The following is a 21,117-nucleotide window of genomic DNA, read 5'->3' as shown; positions in this document are numbered from 1 at the left end:
AAGGGCTTAACGTCTCAGATTTTAAAAGTCCATTTCTTGCGCTTGGTACAGACAAGTAAAATGAAAGCCAGTGGCCACAGCTAAATGATTCTATTGCAACAGGAGTGTCAGGTAGAAGAACTTGGGTGAGGGACCTGGAGTTCAGGTTCCAGCCTTGCCAGGCCCTTGCTGTATGACCCAGGGCCAATCCGTCAACCTCTCTGAGCCTTGCATCTTCAATAAAATGGAGATATTTAAAAGGCATTTGCATCCAAAGGCTTTCTAAAAGCTGCTGTGTGTCAGATGTCATTAGGATTCTAGGAATAAAGGACATGGCCCCCTCTGGGGGGTCTCTATGGTAACAGTTCCCACCACTCGAAGCATCTTGTACATGGACTCATGTAATCCTCACACCAGCCTTGAGAGGTGAGACTAGTAGTCTCCATTCTGCAGTCAAGAACTCTTAGGCTTTGAGAGGTAAAATGAGTTGCCCAAGGTCATGGCTGGTAAGCGGTGGGGTTGAAATTAGAGCCCAGGCAGGAGCTCACATTTGACGTCTGACCCCATGCTGCAAACCCGGGGAAAGTGGGTGCAGATGGGGGTAACATGTTACATGGCCCAGGGCTCCAGGGTGGGGTGTGGGGCTCGATGAATACACCCCACCACTGTCCTGTGAGCATCAGAACCGGGCCTGACCCTCCACTAGTCTCAGCTGCTCCTTCCAATCCCAGACATACGAGGATGGTGGTCATGCAGGCGCTGGTGACCTTGGCAATGACCACAACAACTGTATCGAGTTTACTCCTGGGGCAAATGGCTGAGCTTCGTCGAGCACCTGCCTTGTCCTGGGCATGTGCTGTTGCTCTCGTCTCACCCTCACCCAAGACCACAAGGTAGGCACTGTACTACTCCCACTGAAAGAGGAGGAACCGGGGTGGAGGGTGGGCAGCCCTTCCCGAGGCCCCTCTGGGGGAGGTCGAGCTGGCACTCAGACCCAGTCTGTGGGTTCCATGCCTCAGCAGGATGTTGTCGCCGGCCCTTCGCTCCTCGGTCTTTCCCGCAGCCATGACTTTCAGGTGCGAGGTGACCAGTGGCAGCCACTGGGCTAACAGAAGGCTGTCCCCTGCTCCCTGTCATCCCCACTGGTCGGGTGGAGAGAAATGCCCTCCAGTGGCTGACAGGCAGGGTGTTCTCTGGGCTTCCAGAGGTGGGCAGGGCAGGGCCGCGATGGAGCTTCCAGTGGGTTTCTGTCTTGTAGCTTCCTGAGCCTTTGCAGGGGACTGGGCCAGCAAAGGTGTTAATGCACATGCAGGTCAGGATGGCTCCTTGCCCTAATCACACGGGCCCACGTGGCCATGAGTGCCAGGCCTCTGGGGCATACAGAACTCGGGGCTGTGGAAGGTGAGCTCCCACCCGTCTCCTGGCTCAGCCCGGTGTGGATTTCACGCAGGCATCCCTGCGTCCTGCTCATCCTGGAACGTGGTGGTGGGCAGAGTGCTGTGCAAGGGCTCCTGGGCCAGGGTCCCCCTTGGCTGCACTGCTGGCCTGGTGGGTGACGAGGCCAGCCATGCCCTCTCTGTCTCTCCCTCCTCGTCAGTCACATCTGCCCGGCTGAGCCATTGACATGCAGGTGAGAGCACTTTGCAGAGAATAAGGCAGAAATAAAACATGGAAACACGCTTCCTTGGCCACTACTAGAGACAGAAACAAACAAGAGGGCTCACTGCCGGGAGGAAAGGACGAGAACAGCGCTGATGAGGCGGCCCTGGCACAGGCAGGGCTGGAAACTGGGGGCAGCTGTTGGGGAGGGCAGCTTGGCTGTCCCTCACAGTTCCAGACTGGTGCTCTCTGACCCCACAACCCCTCTGCTAGGAATTTCTAAGGTTGGACTTGCAAAAGTACATAAAGACATATGTACAAAGTTTTTCGTTACTTAGGTAAGATTGCGCACAAAACAGAGCAACCTCCATGTCCGTCAATAGGGGGCTGGGTTAAATAGGGGATGTGCAGCTCATCAAAGAATATGGCTGGCGGAGGAAGAATTCTCAAGGACAGAGAGAGAGAACAAGATAAGATGCCAGGTGCTGTGAGCACGCGAGCATGAGTGGGAGTGTGTGTTAAGTGCACTTTAGTAAGCTTAGAGGGCCTCCAGAAGAACACACACAGCTTAGTTCATAGGAGGACGGTCAATTTTATCTGACTGTTGGCCCATGGAGGTAACTGATTTTTATATGACTTCTCAGGTGAAAACCTGTCCCCCTCCACCCCAACACACATGCTGGCACACACGCGTGGGTGAGGAGCACAAGGGGAGCACTGACCTTTCTAACCACTTCCACTGGAGAAAGCGGTCAAAATACATGCTGTCCAGGTACTCATGGAAGGGGCCTCCACTCAGGTAGTCGTGGACAGACCTGGCTCGGAGGGAACACAAAGAAACATTTTATAATCCTGATCTCGAAGCAGATGGGCAGAGCCATACCCAGCAGGTTAACGCCCAGCCTCATCCATTCCCAGACTTTGGAAATGGAAACTCACAGGGGCCAGAGGCCCCATCATTCTAGAAGGTTGTTTGAGATTGCCTGGCTAATCCCACAAACAGGTACCAAGTACCTGCCATGGGCATACTCTAGGCCTGGGTAGAGCAGTGAGCATTTGGGTGGCATCATGATTGGGTAAATAACAAACATTAAATAAATGACCCCACGGACATGTTAGGAATTAGAGTTGAGTGAGGTCCCTGGGGGGTCAGAGAGATCTCTCTGTAGAAGGGACAGGAGCTGAAATGACAACAGAGACAGACTTAACTGGGTGCAAGGGAGGGGGAGAAACTCTGAGACAGTGGGTGGTGTGAGGCCGAGTGGGGATGCAGCCCCTGAGGGCCCAGGCTCTGGACTTGGTCCAGGACCAGCAAAGCCACAGGGAGATTTCCATCCCTGCAGCAAAATCTACTCGTCACCTGTTGTGGGTCCAGCCCCAGGCAGGGCCTGGAGGGTTTGGAACCTGGCTGCAGGCACTTGGGACCTGGGGAACGAGGGGACATGCAGAGTGGGGGCATGTTGGAGGCTGTGTCCTGCCAAATCCAAAACCCAGGGCTGGCATGGGGGGGGGTCAGGATGGCCACTCCCTCAGGGGGACAGCCCAGGGACCTCACCCATTTTCAGACCTGACCCCTGGCCAGCTCCAAGAGGGCAGCAGCCAGACTTGTTTCTGCTTGCGCCCAATCAATGTCTGTGGTGCACAGGCTGAACAAGGGCATGTGAAAAGCCCCCACTCATCAGCTGTGGGGGGGGATCTGGCTCCAGATGCCTCTTGGCATGTAGGTATGTTTGTGTGCACACCTATGGGGAGTGGTGCATGTGGTCACATGAACATGTGTGTGTGTCATGCCTTTGTAGTGTGTGTGTGGGATGGGTGGGGGCTTAATTGGTACACAGCTGGCACCACAGCTGCCGACTTGTCTCCTAGTCCATTAGGGTCGCTATATATGTCCTGCAGAGGTGATGGGATACGGCAGAAAAGGCAGCCTGCAGCCCTCTCTAGCAGCAGCGCCAACGGGTGGATTGGTGGCAGAGGTGGGGCTGGGGGCCTGGGGAGGATTTCCAAACCACCTGGACTGGGTCAAATTGCTGTACATTCCTGGGTCGCAACAGCCTAGGAGCCACTGCTTTCAACACCCTTTGAAGCAGATGTTTTCTTTGGACTCAGCCCCTGGTATCTGTTTCCCTTCTTAAGGAGTATACAAACATCTGGGTGGCTTGGCTGGGGCCCTTGGCCACTGAAGACCTGCCCCTGGTGCTCAGTGCTCCAGGTGGAAGCTAGTGGTAGCCCCCATCTGGGCGGCTGTGTGGCTTCCAGAGGAGCTGAGGGGCCTGACATCCCAGCCCGGGGAGGGAGGAAGGCTGGCTGCCCGGAGGCCAGGCCACCGGAGCACTTACTGTGTGCAGGCGGAAAAGAGCTCTTTGCAGGGCCTCTGATGGAGCTTCTCCTCCGTCTGGGAGACCAGGTCCCGGCCAACTTGGGCAATGAAAACTGGGGACTGGGGGGAAGAAGAAAAGAGGAAGCAGTCAGTGAGGGGGAGCAGCAGGGTGCTAGGGCCATCCACAGGTGCTGGGCGTGGGTGTGCCTTCCCGTCCCGCCCACACCTGGCTCTGGGCCACCTGCACAGTGTCCGGTGGTGCAGGGAGGAGGCTGAGCTGGAAGGTCGTGAACAAGCCCAGGCCTTGGGTTAGATTTTTGCTCTGCCACTTTCAGCTGGTGTGACCTCATGGAGGTCACGTGGTTCCTGTGAGCATCACTGCCCCGGTCTGCAGAACATCAATAATGACGTCCTGTGTCCTGGGCCTGTGGTCAGACCAAATGAGGTGTGAGAGTGCCCATGGTATGAGGAGCTGTGCATGCAGCCCAGATCATCAGCACCCAAGCCCCACCCAAGCCCCCCGAGCTTGCTGACATCTCCCAGTCACACTGGGGCTGTCTCCTCAGAGGGTAGACTCGAGGTGAACACCTGCCCAGCCTCCAGGTCATGTGTAAAAGGGTCTGGAAGGGGTAAAAGGGCAAGTGAACAGGGTGGCACAGCAGCCAGGGGTGGGGAGCTCAGCAGCTCTGATATATAGCTTCGGCAGTGACACACCAGGATTCCAATCCCACATCTGCTACTTGTAGCTGTGGGGCCCTGGTCTTGAGTGCTCAGCTTTAGTCATCAGGAAGATGATCAGAAATAACAGTTTATCCCAGAAGGAATCAATGCAACTCTAGGTCAAGCCTTTGGCCCAGATCCTGCACATAGTAGGAAGTGTGCAGTAGGTGTCACCACTGTCATTTCCTTCTCCTCCTTGGTTAACCTGCCTGGCCTGAGCATGTCAGGTTTGAAGGACAGCTCCAAGTTTCTGCATCCTACCCAGAAGCAGCAGCAACCTCTGGGAAGGCAGCTCCTCCCACACCCATCCCTCCCCCCACCAATCACCCTCCACTAGCTGTTCACTCACCAGCTGGGCCCCAAGGTGGGTTTTTAATAAATTACAGGAATAAATGAGAAAATTGCCAGAAGTGGGCTCAGAAAGACAGGGTGCAGATGCATCTTTTCCAAAAATGCTGAAATCTGAAAGATGTGTTTTCTTCCCAGCTATTAAAATGTGACCATGGGACCGATTATTCTGCTAAACCCACTGCGTGGTGTCTGGGGAGTTTGATCCTGAGGGTGGAGGCGGAGCAGCCTGGCATGGCCCCGGTGAATGAAACCAGGGGCTCACCTTCTATTCCCCAGTGTTCCGAGTGCCCACATGCCTGCCTTCTCTCTTCCTCTCCCAGGCCCGCCCTCTCTGCAGGTCTTCCCCTGCCATGGGTCCTCCCAGCCCCTGGGTGGGGGAGCCGCTGTGATGGTAAATGCCATGCCACCCAGTGCAAAAGCAGCCAGTAACACCACACATCTCAGAGCATCTCCCAGATGGCTGTTGTCGCCAACCCTGGGGGGCAGTGGCTCCCTCCCACCCTCCGTCCCCATGCTGACAACTTAATGAGACCGCAGAAGAGCGACCAGTAGAGTGTCAGCTGCTGGAGCTCCTTGCTGCTCCTTTTGTAGAAAAGATGCTCGACCAACAGGCTGGAGCCCCGAGCTCTGGGCTGACCTCTGCCCTTCGCCATCTTGGGCCTCCACCTGCTCCCCTGTAACAGGAAGGAACCGCTCCAGAAATGCCCACGGGTCCTTCAAGACTTGGGAACTGGTGGTTGGGGTCTTTTGCTTTTAAGTCTTGGGAACTTTCTTGGGAATTCTGGCAGCTGAGCCTATTGCGGATCAATAATTCCAGACTACTCCAGAGCAATGGAATATAAGATTGAGGCCATGGGCGAATTCGATTCAGGAAGAGAGCTGAGTGGCTGGGGCAACCTTGCTTTAAAGGACCCGGAGGCTGGCCCAGAGCTGGTGCAATGTATTGTGCCAGGATGTGACTGGAACCCAGTTGAGTCAGCAAAGACCAAACAGCCATGCTGGGGGGGTGGGCCACCGCTTTGTCATTGGATTTCACCCAGGGAGGACACCCTTACCCCCAGGAGGCCCAGCCTGCGCTGGGCAGCCAGGAGAGGAGCCAGGAAAGTTAAAAGATGAAGCCAGTGTGCCCCTTGACCTCCAGCACTTTTTCTCTGGTGAGACACACATGAGACAAGGTAAGGTCCTGCAGAGAAGCCCTTCCCCTGTTCTTGGTCAGATGTGGTCGTGTACGAATGAAATGGGCTGGCTGGAGTCCATGGCTCTCACACTTTTTTTTTAAACCAGCAAGATTTCTCCTCGCCCAAATGAAGTTTGTTTATAGAGCCAATATTTAAAACCAACGGAAATCACATAGTGGGCAGTAATGGTTTACCTCTATCGAGGCCAACCCTGGATGGGCACGTGTGAGGCAGTGTTCACCTCATCGCCACGTGGCTCTAGGAAGCAGACACGGTCACGATGTGCATTTCATGGGCGAGGAAGCAGGTTCAGAAAGGTGGAGGCATTTGCCCAGGGTCACCCAGGCGTTAAGTGGGAGAGGGGATGTGAGCCCACACTGGATGGGCCAGGAATGAGTCTGACTGGAGGTGGGGAGGGTCTGGGCCACCTGTGCTACCCTCACCCACTCTCCACCCCCAGGGGCCCCCTGAGGTGTGGCCTCAGCCCTGGGGCTGACAAGGACACCCCAGGCCCTCAGCAGAGACAGGCGGAGCTTGTACGGTGACAGCTCAGGGGAAGGAGCGCTGCGCTCAGAGGAGGAGGAGCTCTCAGGGGTGGGTCATCTGGGAAAGTCTTTCCGAGGACCGACCGGCCGGCCGAGGTAGAGCAGACCTCCCTCCCCTCATGGGCCCTCCCACCTGCAGGTGACAACAGCCATCTGGGCTGCCTGCTCCGCAGCACGGCTCTCATTCTTGGGCACTGGCTGGCGGGAGGGCTCTGGGGGACACTGCCCACCAGTCAAAGCCCCAACGGGAGTTAATGAGCAGGTAATAAAGTGTTTAGTTTAACAACCACGGGCTGAAATTCAGTCTTTGGCTCAACATGAAGAGATTAAGGGATTCCAACCAAACCCCCTTTCAAGTGACTCCAGGGACTGACACCTTTGCCAATAAGAAAGGAGTAAGAAGCTGTTGGCCAGCTTAAGTCGGAAACTGAAGCCCAAACTGCCAGCCAGTGGGGTGAGAGGAGCCACTGGGGCATCTCAGTGGGACATTTGCTGTTTGTGTCCATGGAACCGGAGAGTATCTGGTTCTTCCCCTCCAGGTTAGAGCAGTGAGTTTTGGAGAGAAACCATCAGAAAGGCTCTCCCTGGCCTGCATCACTTAAGAAAAGGCCCTGGGGTCCCAGCAACCACAACCTACTCCCTGTGGCTTGAAGACAGAATTCAAGGCAGGCTCAGATCCCTTTCCAGCAAGCCAGTCCCTTCTGGTCCCAGGGAGCCTGTGAGGTGGGCTGAGGAAGGGAGGTGTGTATACCACAGGCCAGGTGGGCTCTGGACAGCAATGCCAACCTCACTGCCCTGAGGGCTCAGGAATGCAGGAGAGCTATGGTTGGGCAGCACTGTGGCTCTTTCTACCAGGGACTGTCCCTCTGGGATGAAGCTGAGGGTCAGGATAGGCAGGAAGGATGGTGCCATCCTCCTCCAAGTCAAACAGAAAGGGCCTCAAGGGCTTCCAGCTGACAAACCCTGTCCCTGCCCCTCCAGTCCAGAGGCCATGCCACCAAGAATTTCAAAGGACCTAGGTGCCTAGCTGACACTGTCCTGTTCAAGTCAAGGCCTGCAGGCTGAAGCTGCTTGAGCAGACCACTGGTGACCAAAGAAATAAGTGTCACTTCAAAGCACTGCTGGCCTGAGGGGGGTCCCAGGACCCAGGAGAATTTTATCGGAGACCTCGGGCTGCTTTTTGCTCTATAAATGCTCTTGGGCAGCCAAAGCCAACCAGCTGGCAAACAGTGTGACCAGTCTGCCCAGCTTGGCCAGAAAGTCCCGTCTGATGATAGTTGTGATGACCCCCAGCTGCCCTTAGGGCTCTGTGGTCAACTCCTGGAACAGCTTAAGACAGCAAGACATGCCTGGGGGACATGGCTATGTATGCCCGGGGCATTGGCCAAAGAGAAGAAAGTGATCCTGCACTTCGACATGTGGCCTAGGCCAGATGTCAGCCTTTGCTCCATCAAAATGGAAGCCTCCACAGTATTCAGGCTCAGTATTGACCAGTCATGATTCAATGCCCTAGGGCCTCAGGAGGTCTAAAGAGACAGTGTGGGTGGGGAGAATTCTGGCTGGACAGAAGAGCTTAGGACTGGTCTTGGAGCTGCATTTGCATAGCAATAGATTTGGAGCAAGCATGTGTGTGGTTGGGGTGACTAGTGGGCTAACAGAGATAACCTATGGGAAGGCTAAAACCTCTCTAGCGCCCCCATGGTGCTGTAAATGCTCAAGGCTTCACCCTCCCAGGTCATAGCTGCAGCTTTGCAAGAGCCTTCTATGCTTAACCTGGAGCAGGACAATCCAATCTGGGCTATTTCAGGGACTGAGTATGCTGGAGAGGGAGGGATGGTGGTGGGAAAGGCATGGGCCCAGTCTGGGCATGAAGACACCCATGCGTGCTTTACTCAGTACTCATCCAGGAAGCATGTGCTGATCACCCACCACACCCAAGGCTCTGCCTTCCTCGGATGCTCCACGGCTTCTCAGAGGCAGGAACTGAAGCCCCAGGCAGGCCAACAGCCGAGGCCCAGCGGGCTCTGCCTGTACAGGCCAGGTCCTCCAGCCTCAGCGGGTATGACTGTCCACAAGGTGGCGCTGTTGAGCCCCTTGCTTCAGTGCTTTCGGCACAGACACCCTCAGGTAGACCAGCCCCCCAGGCCTGTAAGACCAGGTGGCACATGGGAAATAATGACCTAGTGATTCATCTCTGACCTGAGGGGTGTGACCTTTGCTATAACAGTTGAGGGGAAATATGAGAGATCAGTTGGGAGGGAGCCCTGGAGAGGGAAGACAAGGCTGGACCCTGAGAGAGAGGTCGAATGTACCCAGGTGGAGGGGACTGCTGCTCAGAGGGAGGAAGGCTCATCTAGACAACATTAATTAAGCAGGACTGGCTGACACGTGCCGATGTCTCTTGTGAGGCTGACTCTGACTGCTAAATCGTCAGCCCTGAGGGTGGCATCGCGAGGGCTCTGCCATTGCCTGGCCCAACACTGCGCCCACTCTCCTTGGGCACTGCTGTCCCCTCTGCACTGTGACACCTGGCAGGATGGACACCACTTCCTGCATCAGTGAGAAATTCCACATGTCTAAGGACCTGGTTCCCAAAGCATCTCCTGGCTTCAGAGTCTCATTTCAAGATGTCAGAGTGGAAATGGGATTGAATGTATGTGGCTGGTGTCCTTGGAGGCACCCAGGGCTGGAGCACACACCACGGGCTCTTCAGAACCCCCACTCTTCCTCAGTAGCCATCAATAATCCTGAAGCCGGTGTCCCTGGTGTCACCCTCAGAGCGTTCTGGAAACACCCCCCCCCCCACTTGTTCAGAGATTCAAGACCCAAGGTGGAGAAGCAGGAGGAGGAGATCACAGAGGGCTCTCCTGGTAAGACCTCTCAGGGCCCAGCTGCTTCAACCCACTCAGGGCACAGACGGGGAACTGACACAAAAGCTCAAGAAGGGAGCAATCTGGTCAAAGAACCTTATCCCTGAACATCATCCTGTCCTCCGAGGATGCCACAGTCCTCAGACAGTGCGAGGAGGATGTGACTTGGCCTTGAGGATGAAGCCCTTCTTGGAGGCCCATGGGGGCTGGAGAATAAGGTTCTATGGACTCTGACTATTTCGGCAAATGCTCTTTGTACAGTGCTGTCAACACCACCACCACCCCCACACACACAGGTTAATGGCCAACATATGCTTCGCTTCAACATATGAAAACATCCCACGAGTTGCTGGGCGCTCATTAGCAGTGGTTCCATCAGTGAACAAAAGGTCAGCCCAGGAGACTGTCCGCTCTATCTCCAGACGCAAGCACTTAGGGCTTAATGATGTGTATATTTTCATATGTGGGCAGCTGACATTCCCCATGTAAACTATTTGCAATTTCCCAATGTAGGCAGACCCGGCTTTCAGGAAAAGCTGAGCAGGGGAGAGGCAGGACACTCTGGAAGAAAGAGGTTCCAGGGTTCCCCCTTCCTTCCAAATGAGGGGCTACCTAGGGGTTTGCCCACCCTGCCCATACCAGGGTGGAGCAGCTGTTTCCGGGGCAGACACCCCCACTTCTCCTTCAGGACAGCAACAGGGGAGGGGTGCTTCCACAACCATACCCCCGCCGCCCACTGACCGTCACGAGGGGATCTGCGTCGGGGCAGGAAGCTCTGCACACAGAGCAGCCAGGGCCTGGGTACAGGTGAGGGCGGGATGAGGAACCAGGCTCTGGTTGTGGGCACCTGGGACAAGGGCTAGCCTGACAGTCACTGGCCCCTCAACTTGAGTTTTCCCACAACGTTATGCTTCTGTTGCTCCCCAGAATACCACCACAGAGTGGAGCTTGTTCCAGGTCACAGGCGCGGAGACTGAGCCTCAGCAAGCTCTCGGAAGGGCAGGAGCGCTGCTCATTCCTGTCTCACCAGAGCTCTGCATGGCACCTGCCCATCCGCTGGAGCTCCCTGTCCCTGCTCACAGAACAGCAAACAGCGGCCTGGCTCCCGAGCCTGTACTCTCTCCTCTGGCTTTGTTGAAATGAATTGATGATGCTCTTGGCACAGAGCAGGTGTCCCATATGTCTTTAGAATAAAATGTGCGCACATGCACACCCACAGCGAGAGGGAGACAGAGAACAAGGGGGTCTGTCCATCATAAGCACCTTCGTAGGGTCATCTGGTCTACCCCCTGACTCTGTGACATTGTGGCCAATCAATTCTTTGGGGTTTTCTTAGTCACAGCTGGTTGGAGTGCTTGTCTCAGGAAGAAACTGTGGGCTGGAGGCTTGGGGATGGCCAGCTGGGAGAGACACTGGCATTGACCTTGGGAGAAGGGTCTTGGCGCTGGGGGTTCCTCAGCTCAGATACAGCCATTTCTCTCACAATTTCATTTAATCATACCCCCTACCCCTCTAATAAATCCCTCCTTTGTTTGAGCAACTTGAATCAGTGCCTGCCACTGGCCGCCAAGAATCCAGACTAATTCACCATCTGTACAATGAGGAGTTGGGCCAGGTGGCCACGAGGACCCTGCAAATGTTACCCAAGGCACCAGGGCTTCCTCTCTCCTCGGTTTTCTTTCCCTGCCCTCAAGTTGGCTGCTTCTGAGTTCCATGAACTAACTCAGCCCAGCTCACCAACTCCAGGGACAGGAACTGGGGTAAGAAAGCAGGGCTGGCAGGAAGGGGGGCAGCCAGGGGCCCGTTCCAACCCTAAACCCTGGCTGGACATGAAACCTGCTGCTACAGTCACAACCAGAAGACCAAGGCGAGCTGACTGCACAGTAGCCCTGGACAGCGTTTCCTCACTTGAGGGTTGACTGAAGGCCTGCCCAACAGGAAGAAAAAGCACCATTTTTCCACCTTTTTAATCAAAACCTCAGTGCCGTGTGGAGAAGCCACCGCTGTGTGCCGTGGTGTGACTGGGGCAGTTCTTCTGTTTGTTCACAGACAGGCAACAAACACAAGCTCCAAACAAGAACAGGACCAAAGGGAAAAGGCAGGGTTTTGTTTTCTTGGTCATTGGGAAAAATAAATCACTCAGCCAAACGCTCATGAATGATGTGCCAGGCGGCCACCGCCCCTACACCTGGGCCTGACGTCTGCACCTTGCAGCTCTCGGCTGAAACAGCCCCGACTCCTCCCTGAGTGTCTGCGTGGTCAGCCTCGTGGGTAGACTGCACGGCCAAGCACCATGCCAGATGCAGCCGCACTGGGCAAGGCACAGGGCTGCACAGGCAGCTGGTGGCTGGAGGTCCTTGGGGTAGAAGCCAGAAAAATGACAAGGCTGCCCCGCAGGAGCTCACAGCGCCTCTTCTAAGTGCTAAGGGAAGGTGAGGCTCACTGCTTCCCACTGGGGTGGGCACAGTCTCCAACAGAGGCGATTTACTCTGAAGCAGAGGAACTTTAGGCCTTAGGGCCCTTTCCCTGCAGACCCAGGAGCTATGGAGTGTACTAGGTGGGAAGAGAAGCCACGTTTCACCGAGAAGCAGCATTTCCACACAGGCACTTCTGGTACATTAAGATCTCCCATGAAACAGACCAGTCTCCAAGCTCCAGTCCTTTGTTGTGATTTCTTTGCCCGTCCTCAGGAAATGCTCACTTGTGTACCTAATTTTCTGTTCTTAAAGAGGACACTCCCCAAGTTACTTAAGCTTCAGCCCCCACAAAACCTAATCTTCCTTCATGTCTGAGAGCACTCCGTCTCAAAAGGGGCCTTTTCCAGAGGGACACCCAGTCGTCCCCCTCCTGCCTGACTGCCATCAAGTCTCTGGGAAGATGGCGCCTGACTGGCACCTTTATCTTTCTGTGACAAACAGCCAAAGACCGCAGTCTGAGGGGCTCATGGGACTCTCTGGAGCTGACTCTGTAAGCAGAGCTCGAGCTGGTGCTGCCACTGAGAGCAGTCAGAAAGCAGGGAGCCTGTAGCTTCTCCAGCTGGGGTCAAGCTCACTCAGTCCGCCAGCCACACGGGTTCCCGGAGTGTCCAGTCTGCGCTCAGGGCATGAGCTCCTCTCCAAGGACCTCACAGACCAACTCACTTGGCCAACAGCAGGCGTTCAAAGAGGATGGGGACTGAGGGCGGCTGAGTGTGGAGCCTCCAGGAGGGAGAGCTCGACAAGTGGCCACATTGGACACAGTGGATTCAGGGCCAAGGTGAGGTTTGATAAGGCCTGAGCGTTGAAGGGGATTTGGCTACAAGGCAGCAAGGAAGGTCATTCCTTCGGCTCCTGGCATCGCACACAGGGAAGTATTCTGAGAAGTCCTATGGCAAACTGACAACACTTCCCTGGACAATTTAAGGTAGCAGGACTGAAGAGGACTCTGAGGACCGCAAACACACTGCAGGCCAGGAAGTGCCGAGGGAGGGTCCAGCCCTTTCCCACAGTGCTCCTGCGGACTGGCCGCCCTTGGTCCCAGGTGTCACATCCCCTGGGTCGGCAACATGGAGAACCCAGTCCCTGAGAAATGCCCACAGCCCTTCGAGGAGGGAAAAGCAGTTTGGGGCCTAAAGGGTCTTGGCCCACCTTTCCTCTGCTGTTCGAGTGGCTCGCAGAAAGGAGGGTGAAGGACATTCGGAAGTTAAGACATAAGCAATGTTTGCAAACACTGGAGAACTCGGCCAGTGTAGGCTGGGCAACGTTAATGAGAAAGAAAGTAAAAGACACAAGCAACCCTGGCCCAGATCCTGACTCTATGTCAAGAGCAGAAAATGATAATTAACAAAATGAAATGTGCCTGGAAAGGGCAAGGGGGGCCAGCCAAGCTCTGTCAATTTGATAATCCCTGGTCGTGACCCGCAGGCCCAGACTGTGCGATGGGAGATGACGCGCTGTTTACACAGGCTGCAAGCTACTCTCAGGGACCCGGGGACATGGGCTTTTTCCCGGCGAGTGGCTTGAATCTGGCCAACTTTGCTCTAGGTCGGTGCAGCCACAGGCAGGTAGTTCTCCAGAGGAGCTCGGGTCCAAAGGGCTGGGGGGCAGGATGCTCACGGCGGGGCGTGTCCCTCATTCCTTGTGCGTGAGCGGCGCAGGCGCGGCGAGCCAACTTTCCATCTTCGGGAAAACACTCCCATTCCCGGCTTCCAAACTGGCTGCACTCTGAAACTGTGTTGGAAATATCCTGGCCTTGGGAGATTTTTCTCCGGTGAGGATTCCATTCCGTAGGGCTTGGGAGTGAAGGAGGGGCAGGAATCTCCTAAGATCCAGAGAATTCAACCGACCCCCCCGCCATGATGTCATTTCACTACCCAAGGTCCACCTATCAGGCCACACACAGGCACCAGAGGTCAGTGACACTGCCCCCCAGGGCAGAGCTTCAGGGTAGGGGGCTCCTCAGGAAACCTAAGGCTGATTCCTCTGTCTCCAGTCACTCTAAGGGGAGAAACTCTGGGCAGGAAACACTATACACACATGGGAACAGGGGTCAGAGACAGAGCTGGCTCCATCAGCATCAAAGGAACATCCAATTTTCTGACCTGGAAGGTCACGGGAAAGGAAAAGGGGCCCAGACGGGCATGCTCAGCCTGCTGTGAGGAGCCCCACCTGGCAAGTCAGTCTCAAGAACATCAGGAGGAGCCAGAAAAAAAAAAATTCAGGCTTCGGGCAAAGAGAAATTGTTTTCTAGGAAAGGTTGGGGGATTAAAAAAAAGAAAAAAAGTCTGTCTATTTGAAGGTCAATTACACAGTTGCTTAAAATGATCTATATGGAGATCATGACACGAGAAAAAGCTAAGGACATAGTGCAGAGTGGAAGTCAGTGCCCAGGTTCAGGGCCGATAGCTGGACAGGCGCCAGGAGGGCCCGGCCAACATGTGCATCCTCAGTCTGGCCCACCTGCCCTCCCAGGTCGACTCATCCATGAGTCATCCATGGAAGGCTGATTTGGAGGGAATTTTGTCTTTGGTTAATGTTTGAGAAGCCACACAGTGTTCAGCACATAGTAAGAGCTGCTCCTGGGGCTGCAGGTTTCATCATTATTACAGGTGGTGAGTGGGAGGGGCCTCTCAGACAGCATCTGGCCAACCTACCTCCTCACTCCACCCATGGGAAAGTGGGGCCCAGGGAAGAGGGGCGTGTGGCTGGGAGGGGAGTGGGAAGAGGACAGGCCTGGGTCTGGCTCCCCACTCTGGCCCTAGCTGGGTGTTCTTAGGCAATTACTTAATCTCTTTGAGCCCCCATTTCTCATCATTTCAGCTGCTGTTATGAGAACCGAGTTAAACATGGAACATGAAGTTCCAGGCCCAGAGCAGCTGCTCAGTAAACGCTATTCCCTTTTGTCGTGGCTCTGTTTTGCTTTCCTCTCTGGTGCTCCCAGAAATGGAAGAGGGAGAGGACCAGCGCCCCTGCGGCTTGAGGAAACTCCAGGGAGTCAGTCCCTTTCTCAAGTGTGCTTTTCAGTCGTCTTCCACCCTGGAGTCTTCTTGCAGGGACTGTGGCAGGAAGTGGGATGAGCTAGGCGCATGGCTGGGCTGGCCCAGCTGCCCTTCCAGTCCTGCTCAGGAGGGGCTCAAGCGAAGGCAGACTCCAAGCTCACGGGAGCCCGTGACCACAGGATGAAGGGGCTGTTCAGGGTGCAGGCAAAAGAGTATCTAGCTAGAATTCAATCTCAGAGTTTCCAGTCATCTTATGTACGGCAAGTCAATGCTGGTTTTCCAGATGTGTTCCTGATACGAAGTTTTCTTTTCACCCTCACTTTATTTTCAGTTAAAAGATGGGTTGATTTAAAGAAAAATGTTATATAAATAATTGTAAGGGTGGTACACAATTATAACCCAAACTGTGAAAGTGCTTCGAGAATGACTGATGGCCATGAGCCCCTGTGAACACCACTGCTACCCCCACACTCAGATGGGGAAATGGAGGCTCCAAGGATGCACAGCAGGAAAGTGGCAGAACTGGGGTTCTGTGTGAAACAGGACAAGGACTGAAGCTGCTGACCGCCCAGAGGTCAGGGAATTGTCCCCTGCTGAGAAACCAGCCAGCTGGGGCTAGCTCAGACTCCTACGCTGCTGCCTGGATGAGGAAGGGGAGTAATTATTGTTTCCTTTCATTCAAACTCTTTACTTTTTAAAAGGTGGATGTTTTCCGAGAGCCAAACAAGCACTAGGAATAGATTTCTTTTGTGTAGGAACTCGGGCTGATGGGTAATTCCTCACTTAACAAGAATAAACTTCCCCGCCTTACCCTATCATTGTTATAGAAACAAAAGAGGCATGTGGCCATGGAAGGCCCAGAAAACAATGTCCTGCCAGTGGACTGCCAGCAAGAAATCTCTAAGGGCTGCCTGCTGGGGTGGGGCATTCCCAGCATCCCACACAGAACACAGGCTTCGTGTCAGCAGCCTGTTCCAATGCACCTGTCCACCTCATTGTCAGAAGAAACCCACGCAGGCCCTTTCAGTAGCACCCTCCACCAGGTCTGAGCTTCCGCTGGACTCCACTGTACCACCTGCCAGGCCACAGTGATTGGGGTGGGGCAGCTCAAAGCTGGAGACCCGGCACAGTTGCCCATGGTCCTAATTAAAATGAACCATGGGCAGAGTGTCCTTGAACAACGCTGCCAAAGCAGGATACTCAGGGGCTCCACTTAAGCCTGCCTCCACTATTCTAAACCAGCCTCTTGCCTTCTCTAACCTTGGTTCCCTGATCTGTAAAATGGGTACACCAATGCCCATCTTGTGGAGTTGCTGGGAAGATCCAAGAAGAGGTGTGTAAGATGGCATTGCAGTGCTGGACACAGGTACCTAAAGAATATTGTCATGTCAACTAGGAAAAGGGCTGGAATATTCCTGAAGGAGCAGGTCTGGCCCAGCTATTTCCAACAGGTGACTAGGCTTTGGTTCCCCAGAGGAAGACAGATTCGTGGGCCTGGTTAGCACTACGATTTGTTACACCTTATTTCCCCCCAAACTGAGGCCTTCTCACAAGGACATGTAAGACAAAGTAAAAACAAGTCATTTAAAAACAAGTCACAAAAATCAATTTGAATTTCATAAAAATTTAAAATCATTATGATTCAAAGGACACCACCAAGAAAGTAAAAAGACAACCCACAGAATGGGAGAAAATATTTGCAAATCATATATATGATAAGGAACCTGTATCCAAAACACACGAAGAACTCTTAAAATTCAACATGAAGATAAACAATCCAATTTAAAAATAGGCAAGGGATTTGAATAGACATTTCTCCAAAGAAGATGTACAAATGGCCAATAAGCACATGAAAAGCTGCTCAACGTCACTAGGGAAATGCAAATCAAAACCACAATGAGCCTGGCCGGGCGTGGCTCGTTGGTTAAGCATCGACCTAGGATCCAGGCGATCAGGGTTCGATTCCCGGTCAGGGCACATGCCCGGGTTGCGGGCTGCAGCCGATCAATGACTCTCTCATCATTGATGTTTCTGTCTCTCTCTCTCCCTCTCCTTTCCTCTCTCTGAAATCAATAAAGATATATTTTAAAAAACAAACAAACAAACCCACAATGAAATCCACTTCACACCCACTAGGATGAGTAAAATAAAAAAGACAGACCAATGTCAAGTGTTGAAGAGGAGGTAGAGAAATAGGACCCTTGGTACACTGTTGGTGGGAATGTCAAATGGCACAGCTACTTTGAACTGTCTGGCAGGTCCCCAAATGATTAAACATCAAGTTACCATATGACCCTCAATTCCACTCCTAAGTATACGTCCCAAAGAAATGAAAACATGTATCCGTACAAAAAACTTGTACATGAATATTCATAGCAGCATTATTCATAATAGCCAAAGAGTGGAAACAACCCAAGTATCCGCCAATTGATAGGAAGATAAATAAAATGTGGTCCATTCATACAACTGAGTATTACTCAGCCATATAAAGGAATGAAGTGTTGGTACCTGCTACAGCATGGATGAACCTTTTGGACATGTTAAGTGAAAGAAGTCAGCCACAAAAGTCCACATAGTTTACAATTCTGTTTCTATGAAATGTCCAGAACAGGCAAATCGATAGAAACAGAAAACAGATTAGTGGTTGCCAGGGGCTGGGAGGAAAAGGGAAATCGAGAGTGGCTGCTAATGGGTACCGAGTTTCTATTGGGGTGATAAAATGTCCTGGCATCAGATAATGGTGGGAGCTGTACAACTCCGAATATTTTAAAAACCATTGAACTGTGCACTTTAAAAGGGTGAATTTTACGGTACGTGAATTATATTTCCATACAGCTAGTATTTTAAAAATAAAGTCCGTAGTGATGACCGGTCACAGTATATAAAACTGCTTCCAGGGTCACTTACTACCATCAATATTTCCCAGCTCAGAGCAACCCTGCCCCTGAACACCTGTCACCTGGATCACTTCTGATCTGCAGGTACCTGGAAGGTGAGCTGTCCAGATCTCTACAGAGCCCAGCACACCTGTCTGAGTCCATTAGGGGAAACTGGGCAGCTTCTCTGAGCTCATAAGCCTGAGAATATCTATAAGACATGCCATGCTCCTGGCTGTCTCACCAGCCCGAGACTAGCCTGACACCCAGAGAATGTTTTCAGCTTGGGGGTTGGGGGATGAGAACATAGGGAGGAAGCAATACTCCATATGCTCCCCTGAATCCCCCAGCTTTCCTCCTTGGCCAGTGGACTGGGAGAAGAAGTGACGTGTCACTCTGGGCCAAGGCAGTTAAGGCTTGTGTGCCTCCATCACCCTTCTCTTCTCCTTTGGTGGTGATCATTCGAAAACAGCTTCAAGATGGTGGAGCCACAAAAGCAGCCAGGTCTTCAACCAGGAGAGTCGAGACACAATCCCATTGTGTATGAGAAAGAAAGAAATCTCCGTTGTTGGAGCCCCTGAGATTTGGGTTCATTTGTTGTGGCTGTAAGCATTAATCATCCTGATTAATGCACTGCCTTTTAATGAGTCCAGCCTCTCTGGCCAGCGCTCCGTGGCCGGGACCCTCTGGACCCCTCCTTGGCCTCTCACAACCCCACAGCTGGAGTTCATGTCTGTATGATTTCCTCATTCAACAGCCTGATTTTGAAAGCACAGACAGGGAGTAGGCATAAGATGACAGCCACCACTGAGTGAGTGTCTAATATGTATCAGCTCCCGCGCTTTGTCCTTGCTGGTATTTATGACCCCCACCACTACCCTCCCCACTCGAGACATGAGCAACCTGAGTCACCGAGAGGTTAAGTAATGTTCCCAAGGCCACACAGCTAAGGAGCCAAGTCTGACTTCTGGCCCAGGTCTACCTGGTGCTAAAAGCCACCTTTCTCACAGCACCCTGCTGCCCTCAGGTTAGCTCTCCACAGCTCTCAGCCCATTCCCAAGGTCACTCAGCTGTGTCCTCTAATGGCCCCAGGGCAAAGCTGGCGTGTATGGGCAACTGCTGAGAGACTCTGGGCAGCATCCAAGGAGTGGACTTGGTGGGTCTGAAGAGCATTATCATGTGGGGGTCAGGAATTTGGCTCTGGGCTTAAGCTTTGATTTTGAGCAGGAACTTTCCAGCCAGACTCCCAGCAAACAAGTCAGACACGGGGGGACACATGCCAGCCAAGTGTCAGCTCCCAAGAAAGAGACATGAGGCAGGAAAGGTGAGGGGTCCGTGGAGGAAGCTTCCTAGGGCCCCCTCATTGCCTTCATCAAACCGACAGGCGATGAATGAGAGCACGCGTCTAGCACTGTGCTGGGGCAGGGGACACTCAGAGAGAGCAAATGCCACCATCTCTGCCCACTGAGTTAATAACCTGCTGCCTATAGCAATGACCCTCACCCTATGCACCTGCACCCACTCAGTAGCCATCCCCATGGTTGGGTCACCCCCACAGCTAAGGGAAATCTGGGCTTGGGGACAATGGCTCTGGGGGTTGTCCCAAGACCTCAGCCAATGCTGGGGCCTTGGCCACTAGCTTGTCCTCTCACTCCCCAGCATCTGGGGCATTTGCAGGACTGAGAAGTAAAACAGGCTCCTGAGAGAGCAGCCACAGGAAGGGCTGGGAAGGCCGTGCAAAATTTATTGTAGGAAAACAGTCGACCCATGGGACCACTTCGACCACCTCCTCCAGGCCCCTGGGCCATAACATATGGTGTGGTTTAAATTTTAAAAACTGAGGAGTACTTAAGGAAAAAATGTTGGCAGGCTCTGAGGCATTTGTAAAATCATCTGAGCGACGGGAGGCTGGGCCACACCCTCCAGGAGATGGAGGCAGCACTGAGCAGAGGTAGGGAAGTCTGGAGGGCCCAGACTGGGGGTCCGATAGCAGCGGCTTCTGGACAAGGTTGGCCAAGGGGGTGATCTGGGACAGTGACAGCCCCTCCTGAGCCTCCCTGACCTCACCTGTAGGTGGAGTCAACAGAATCACATCATGCCGGGGACAGCAAGGACTAAGTGAGCTGGTGCCAGCACACAGTGGGTCCTCAATACATGATAGCTGCCATTGCTTGGAGGGAACCCAAGCAGGTGGCAGCCCCAAAGGGGAAAGGATGGAGACTAGATGGGCAAAGCTGAGCCACCGTGGAAACGGCCTTCGCCAAGGGCAGCCAAAGGTTCTCTTAGCTGGGCCCTGTCGCAGGTTCCTCTCTCCCAGGCCGCACAGCTGCCCGTAAACAGGGCTATCTGTCTCTCATCTCCGAGGCTGCAACCATCAGAGAACATCTAGGCGGCTTCTAGCTCCCTGAAGGTGCTCAGCCAGTGAGCTGTCCTCACACCCCCTGGAGGGAAGGAGCTACTGTGGGTTAAACCCCTTGTGTCACATGGATGCCTTCACAAAGGGCTGCAGGCTTTCAGCAGCCCAGCTGTTGCTGGAGGAGCTGCTGCATGTGACCTGGATTGTGTCCACAGTCCCACCTGTCTCCCGAGTGGAAGTCCACCTGAGTAACTGCAGCAGCCAGGTTCAGTGCCTCAGCCTTAGTGCAGTCGCCCATGGACACAGGCCATGGGGTTAGCACCCCAAGTGGCAGGCAGCCAGGGCCTTTTGAATCAAGCTAATTAAGGATCAACTGATCAAGACTCTTAGGTGGGTGAGGGGCTGCCTTTCTTTAGGGGCTAAATGTCACATGCTGGGCTTCTCTATGTCTCACTGGCCACACACCTCTCCCTGTCTAGAAGTGTCTTCCACCTTCTGTTTCTCATTGTTTGGTTCCTGTCTTGTAAATCATCTGTCATTCCCTCAGTGTGGGCTTGGAGAAGACAGAGTCTGTGATTGTCCGGTTTGTGGGGACCCTCTGAGATGACCTGGTCAAGTCTCACCCATTTTACAGCATAGAACACCGAGGCTTGGGCAGAGGAAGAGCAGTAGTCAGTTAGGAGTCACGCTGTTTCCTGACCTATGTGCCTGTGTGTTGACACACTGTGTGTGGATGGACGGATAGCCAGGACCCTGTCACACAGCTATGGAGACTAATCTGCCAGCAGCCTGGGACATGAAGAGCACCCTTCCAGGGGGGCTGGTGCCCACAGTGTCCAGGTCCTAG

General features: G+C 53.6%; 1 protein-coding gene across 1 annotated transcript in view; it reads right to left on the bottom strand.

Moving 5' to 3' along the window:
- GRK5 (G protein-coupled receptor kinase 5) overlaps positions 1-21,117 on the bottom strand; it is a 159,168-nt gene that overhangs the window by 15,411 nt on the left and 122,640 nt on the right. Inside the window, exons 5-6 of the mRNA XM_081157650.1 lie at positions 3,918-4,018; positions 2,301-2,393 (exon numbers count right to left, since the gene is read on the bottom strand). Of these exons, the coding sequence (XP_081013776.1) occupies positions 2,301-2,393; positions 3,918-4,018 (194 nt within the window). The remainder of the gene's footprint in view (positions 1-2,300; positions 2,394-3,917; positions 4,019-21,117) is intronic.

This window comes from Miniopterus schreibersii (assembly GCF_964146895.1).
Source record: "Miniopterus schreibersii genome assembly, chromosome: 14".
NCBI classification, from domain to species: Eukaryota; Metazoa; Chordata; class Mammalia; order Chiroptera; family Miniopteridae; genus Miniopterus; species Miniopterus schreibersii.
This window is presented reverse-complemented; position numbering and strand designations above follow the sequence as displayed.